The following is a 6,941-nucleotide window of genomic DNA, read 5'->3' as shown; positions in this document are numbered from 1 at the left end:
AACCACCTTTCTCTGCTGAGTATTGTTTAGCCTGTACCCCCTTTCCGAGTCTCCGTGTTTTCCTTGTTTTGCCTTGCCTGTTTCTGCGGTATCTGATCTTTGCCTGTTTTCCTGGATTTCTCCCTCTCGTCTTGCCCTTGTGATTCTGTCTGCTGATCGGTGACCTACGCTAGCCCTGGGACTATTCTTGTGTTTTGCCCACCATATACCTGTTTGCCATTGTTTTGACCCTGCCTGTTTACCACGTCTCTGTCTTCTGCTTAAATAAAGCCTGCAGATGGATCACAAACCTGTTACACAAAGAGGCCAACATAATTCCTGACATGCAATAATGTGAAGAGTTTGTAATCAGATCTGAATGATAAAGACAGGATCTTTAGTCATTTTGTTGGCGAGAGCTTATACAGAAATCCCTTAGGATTGCCATATTTTATAATGCCTGCCATATTTTCTGGTCAGTTGCCCATTTAACAAATGCTGCAATAAAGAACCAGAACAAAAGAATGTCATCACAACTTTCGTCAAACAAGAACTAGGAATAAACAGAATCATGCTTGAACTTATTTATAATTTATCACAGATTTTCCAGATGGAAAATCTTACTAATTCCCTGCAGATTGAGGTACTTAAGAGACATGAAGTCAAAGAGTGAATTATTGGAAATAAAGCTAAATCGATACAGCCCCAAAACATTACTGCTCTAGAGTAGATCTGCATGGAGGAATGGGCCAAAATACCAGCAACAGTGTGTGAAAACCTTGTGAAGACTTACAGAAAATGTTTGACCTCTGTCATTGCCAACAAAGGGTATATAACAAAGTATTGAGATTAAATTTTGTTATTGACCCAATACTTATTTTCCACCATAATTTGCAAATAAATTCTTTAAAAATCCTACAATGTGCTTTTCTGGATTTTTTTTTCTCATTTTGTCTCTCATAGTTGAGGTATACCTATGATGAAAATTACAGGCCTCTCTCATCTTTTTAAGTGGGAGAACTTGCACAATTGGTGGCTGACTAAATACTTTTTTCCCCCACTGTATATGTGAGAAGAGTGCGAGCACCAAGGGTATACTGGGCAGCATACTGTACATTTCCGCTCAAGATCACAATTACTCTATCAAGCGACTTCAAAGGAAATCCCAACATAATGAGTGCAGCCTAACGCTAAAGTCTGTGCCGCACTTTAATTACTTCAGCTCCTCTGGAGAACTCTTACCAGTAGCCTACATTCTTGCCATTCCTATGATTGTACATGGGCACAAAATGGGGTTATACATTTACTTAAATGGGTGGTTTCCCAGTAGAGTTCGCCTCAGTCGGGCACTGCAGAGCAACTTGACAATGAGCAGTTTTAGTCAAAGTAGACTAGTCCAGAGTCGCTCATTGTGAAGCGAAGCCATTGTGTGGCTAAATTAAGCACCCTTTCAATTCAAAGAACCAGTCTGCAACCCTCACCTCAGCCCCAACCGACTCGCAGAGCAGCACCACAAAAGTGTCTTTGCTTACAGAAGAGCTTTGTGCGTATAGTTAAGGCTATCTGGCCCTTTTCATGGTATATGGTGAACTACTTGATTATGCCATTGCTGTCCAATTGCCTTCATTTGAGACACCCAAAGCGGGACAAATGGGGCCTCAGATCAGCAGTGAGAGAATTTCAGACACTAAGGCTCCATTGCCACTTTGTTTCACTACTTTGCAAAGTTGTAGAAGGGGAATGAGTGCAGTGTTAAGCAGCTGAATCCTGCTTTGTTTAGATGCCAAAGCTGTTCCTTTACGGTCAATGGTGTGCACCACAGTGTCCTGAATCTGTGTGTTTGTGCAAGTAAAACAGGATGTGGAGTAGTGGATCTACATTGGCATGTTTTTTTTTAATGTAAGAAAACATGTGTGTGTTCACATGTGTGTGCTGTGTATGTGTCACCGTTACATAAGTGCTCCCTGCTGTACTGAGGGGGGTGGAAACCAGGAGCTGCTGCTCCCTGTATGGGACGTCTGTTAAACAGGATAGAATTTGCAGGCTTTTTTCTGCACTGATTTGGGAAAATCTGCAGGAATGGATTTAAAGATGGTAAAATTGTGCATGTGGAGTAGGATGTGTGTCCACTCAGATTTTTGAGCCAAGGGGATTTTCAATGCAATTAGGTTTCATGGTTGTAGATACGAAGAGTGTTTGTCTGTCTAAAAAAAAATCTAAAATTCTAAAAAATTTAATTTAATATTTAAATTTGGCAACAAAATTTGAATTTTAAAATATATAAAATGCAGTAAAACATAATATTGTGAAATATTATTGCAATTTAAAATAACTATATTTTTAAATGTAATTTATTCCTGTGATGGCAAAGCTGAATTTTCAGTAATAATTCTAATATGCTGATTTATTTAGAAACATTTCTTATTACTATCGATGTTGAAAACAGTTGTGCTGCTTAATAAATTTGTGGAATCTGCGATAATTATTTTAGGATTCTTTGGGACGTTTATTTTATTCAAAATTCAAGCAAACAGAATTTATTTGGAACAGATGTTTTGATAAGGTTTTACTGTCACTTTTGTTCAATTTAATGCATCCTTGCTGAATAAATATGTTAGCATCCCTTAAAAAGGTTACTGACCACAAACGTTGGTTCCCTCTCATAAACAGGATGCATATAAAACACACCGTAAATCTGTACACTCATTTTTCACTCGCACTGCTGGTCAAGGACAGGCTGTCCCAGCACTATACCGTATGGGAATTTTCTCTGTGGGAATGGACCATTATAATTTCTACATCATTAGCTTCTGTGATTCTAAATTATCTCAAAACAGAATGCTTAGTGACTGTAGACCGCAGCTAGTCAAGATCTAAATCATCTTCACATCTCAAATCTGATTGTGCCGACTGCTGAAAAAGTGACAAAATAATTTCATTGTATGCTGATAGACGGATTCTCATTTGAACCTACAGAAAACTGGGAGGACAAATAATGAAGCAGCATATAAAGGGGAGATAAAGATATGGTGCACTGGGAAGGCTATTTTACGTTCGTCTACAGTGAAAGTGATAGGATCTAAATTGAGGAAGTGGGGCACAAAGAGTTGTCTCTGTGATGTTATTGAAATCCATGGAGAAGACAGAGATAAAATTGTGCTTTGTCACAGAATGAGGCACAATCCATCTGCATCTCACATAACACTGCCACACACACACACACACACACACACACACACACTTTTCCTGCTTGTGTTGACCTTAATAGAGCAGGTGTCAGCATTTGGCCATGATAACATTGAGTTTGCAGCCTCCAAACAAATGTAAGGACATACAGGCTCTGACAGCTGTTAACTGGGTGCAAACGCACACTTTCAGCCGATTGCGTGACTGACTATAGTGACATTTTGAACTCGCCACAGGGAAAACTCAAGCCATTTCAAACTTTGTTATCATCCTTTCTTTTCGGTCAATAGATTTAGAATAGTATACAGTGCTGTGGGCTCTATAGAGAAATGGGTGATGGGTGAGTGTTTGTTGTCATAATATTATACATCTTAATATTATTATAACACATGAGAGGTGTTAACACTTCACATTAGAGCATTCACATTACTTAGATGGATTCTATAGACTTTCTTTCTTTCTTTATTTTGAGGTGAAATCTATGAAATTCTGACATGGTAACGTGTGCTGAAATTCTGATTTATACTGAAAATACTGAAATATAAAAGAAACAGTATAGTGATACTATAGTGATTCGTGAAACAATGTGTGGGAATTTAGTTACCAAGTGCATCTAATATAATTATAAGTTTAGCAGTCATTGTGTAGGGGATAATGTACAGTTAGTCAGTTGTAATCACAAAATATATGTTTTTATTCTCAAGCAACTAGCCATTAAGTGTACACTTGTTATTGTGGTGCATTATGGGACTGAATGACTGCACAAGGGTTTTGGACACCACTGGCTGTCCCCTCAAATAGTGCGTATTATTCAGGGTTTAAGGGGGTGATTTCAGACACAGTCAGTGAGACTGTGATGTGATGTGAGACACATGAAAGTATTTCCGTATCAGTTACCGGGATGAGCTCTGATTTACAGTGCTGACATGGACGACGATATGAGCAAATGAAATCTCTCTCTCCTTCACAATATAAAAGAGGATGTGAGATATTCGAGTCTACAGTGAGAACTTTCTGCAGCTGAAAAGAACATGACTGAAATGAACCAGCAAAATAAACAGCTTCATGGGAGGAGTCCAGTGGGTTTTTCCTCTCTTGCTCACTCGGCAGCATTACAGAATGCTTTGCTCAGATTACATGGGTGGATTCATCAATAAGTGATGTAACACTTGGACTAAAGTGGGCAGTATCTTCCATCCTGTGGAGCACAGGCCTGTAGTGTACCAACGAAATATCCTTAAATTCAGCAGGGGAAAGAATGAATGCTGGATGCCGAGCAGCCACAGCAGCTGTGGAAATGTTATGCTTGGCTGAGACAGCGCTAACAGCCACAAGTTCCCATGGATGATGCATTGATGCCTGCACAAATACTGGTATGTTCACCAAAACAGGCTTCTTGTTCTTCAGCCGGTTAACATATGATAGGTATATTTTCACACATTTATTCATTTTTTTTTACTGAGCAAATTATATTTTCTAAGCTTAACTCTCACACAAATCTTTTAGATTTTCATTAACACATGATTTAATATGTTTAGCAACATCATATGACCCCTTTAAGATAAAGCATTCAGAGGGTCAGTATGTCTTTAGCATTGTACAAGGGCCATAGCACCGTTACTCTGTTTACTGAAAATGACTGATGTTTCAGATAACATGGTTCAGTGAGTGGACAGGAGGAAACAGAATAAACTGCTAAACAACAGTCACTAGTTTATCTGATCTGGGACAGGAGCACAGCAAAGAATGTAAGAATGTAAAGTGTATATATGCAACTAGATTTATTTAGTTGTGTGTGTATATATATATATTCTGTACGCTTTTTTCAAGGTAAATTTATATATATATGATAAAAGTTTTATAAAAGTTTAAAAAGCATTATAAAAGTGTTCTTAATACATGAATTATGTATTGTAATGCTAATAAATCTCCCTCTCTCTCTCTCTCTCTCTCTCTCTCTCTCTCTCTCTCTCTCTCTTTCTCACACACACACACACACCGCTCTCTCTCTCGCGCGCACGCACACACACACACACACACACACCTCTCTCTCTCTCTCGCTCGATGCGCAAAACTCCGCATTTGAACAGTCAATAGCAAATACTTAAACTAATAACAAAACAGTAGCTGATTCAGAAGCGCCAGATTGTCATAGCAAAGTCAGAATGACCTCCTCTCCTAGGTTCACGAAACGGTCGTCCATAAAATGCATTGCTGTTCTGTTGTAAGTAATCTTAAAGATTCCTAAATGCATCTACTTTCGGAAGGCCAAATAAAGTGCTTTTGCTTTCGCCTACAAACACACAGCGTCTCCCTGACATGCTGCTTCAACACTAACTGCGGTTACTGAAACCACGCCTTCTTTCTTTGCGTGCACATTTGGGCGCATTATGCTAATATTTCCACATAGTGAGGTAGATATGTGGGGGTGTGTTAGAACGAGCCGTTTTAGGGGGGCGTGGCAGAGTCTTAACTTTGATAAAGAATATCTCTTTGGTTTTGAGACTTTAGTCTTTGCAACTTCAGGGATCTTATCTCTGCACAATCAGCTTGTAACACTCCAAAGAGAAAGGAAAACTTGAAATCACATCATATGACCCCTTTAATGCTACATGTCCTATTCTCAATCTAGATAAGATAATGGGTCATATTTGATACTATTTTCACGACATCAGTAACTTTTAGAGTTATTGTTTCAGAGATTTACTTGTAGGCTACTTTAAAACGAGACATGTCACACTTTGTATTTATTTGCCATCCACCATCGCCAGTATGTAATGGTGTCGAGACATTAAAGAATCACTGAGTCGAGTCTGTTCAAAGGAACCGTTTGCGGAAACGAGTCGGAACTGAGCATCATTGGAGGGCGGTCTCAGTGGGCGGGGCTTTTCTGGACGTACTAAAAGCGTGCGCGAGCGTTCTTCTCGGTCTTGTACGGAGAAGCACGTGTGACTGGACGGTTTCTACCTGCGCCACTCTACCGTTATCAGCTTTACTGTAAAAACAACCTCCAGTCATGGTCAAGCTTGCCAAGGTAAGATACCTGCACACATATTACAACAACTCAGCGTTTACATTTAAACGGTCAAAGCGCGAAATGGTTAGTTTTTATCGCGACTGGTGAGAAGAAGGCCCACATGTGCAACACATGTATTTCGATCAAATGTGTGGTATAGCTGTGCAAGTGTAAGCTCTTAAGAGTGCAAATTACTTGTAATGCTAAATAGCGGCGCCTAAAATCAGCTAATGTTAAGTAATATCCGTTTTTGTTGTTTTTTCGCTGAACACGGGCTGACCACGCGTCTCCTTCATTAGGCCTCAGCCGACACGCGTGAGCTATGCTTTTTTTTTATTTTTTTATGTATTTGGCATGTTTCGTAGGGTTGTAAAATCGGCCTTTTTGATTAGCGAGGTTCTTTTGAATTGTTAGAGTGTCGTGGTTTCGCGCTAAATTGCGTTTTCGCCATGTGTGCCGTGTAGCGATGTTAGCTAAAGCTAACGCCTCCATTTTGGCTCTTTGAAGCGAACGAGCGGACATTTAACACGCTGCGTTAAACTGCATATGATCTGACTTGCGCGATTATAACATGCGAGCATGGCACATTTGTTTCTGATGCTAGCGTGTTGTATAGCAAGCGCGTGGGTTTTCCACGTGTAGCGTGAACCCCACGTGGGTTCGTCCGCGCGCAGTGCTGTGGCTTTTAAATAGTCCTTTTGAGTCGCAAACATACATTTTTTTTTTCTCAAACATTTTATTGGTGGTTGTATTTACTTGA

At 39.6% G+C, this 6,941-nt stretch overlaps 1 protein-coding gene across 1 annotated transcript in view; it reads left to right on the top strand.

The window, feature by feature from the left end:
• Positions 1–6,077: 6,077 nt before the first annotated feature.
• Positions 6,078–6,941, top strand: part of LOC107570527 (nucleolin-like) — a 33,155-nt gene continuing 32,291 nt past the window's right edge. The window contains exon 1 of the mRNA XM_016256753.1: positions 6,078–6,199. Coding sequence (XP_016112239.1) covers positions 6,182–6,199 — 18 coding nt within the window. The 5' untranslated portion in view covers positions 6,078–6,181. The remainder of the gene's footprint in view (positions 6,200–6,941) is intronic.

This window comes from Sinocyclocheilus grahami, unplaced genomic scaffold, assembly GCF_001515645.1.
Source record: "Sinocyclocheilus grahami isolate Dianchi unplaced genomic scaffold, SAMN03320097.WGS_v1.1 scaffold1470.1, whole genome shotgun sequence".
Classification (NCBI taxonomy): domain Eukaryota; kingdom Metazoa; phylum Chordata; class Actinopteri; order Cypriniformes; family Cyprinidae; genus Sinocyclocheilus; species Sinocyclocheilus grahami.
Note: the sequence above shows the minus strand (reverse complement) of the source record. Positions and strands in the feature narration are given on the sequence as shown.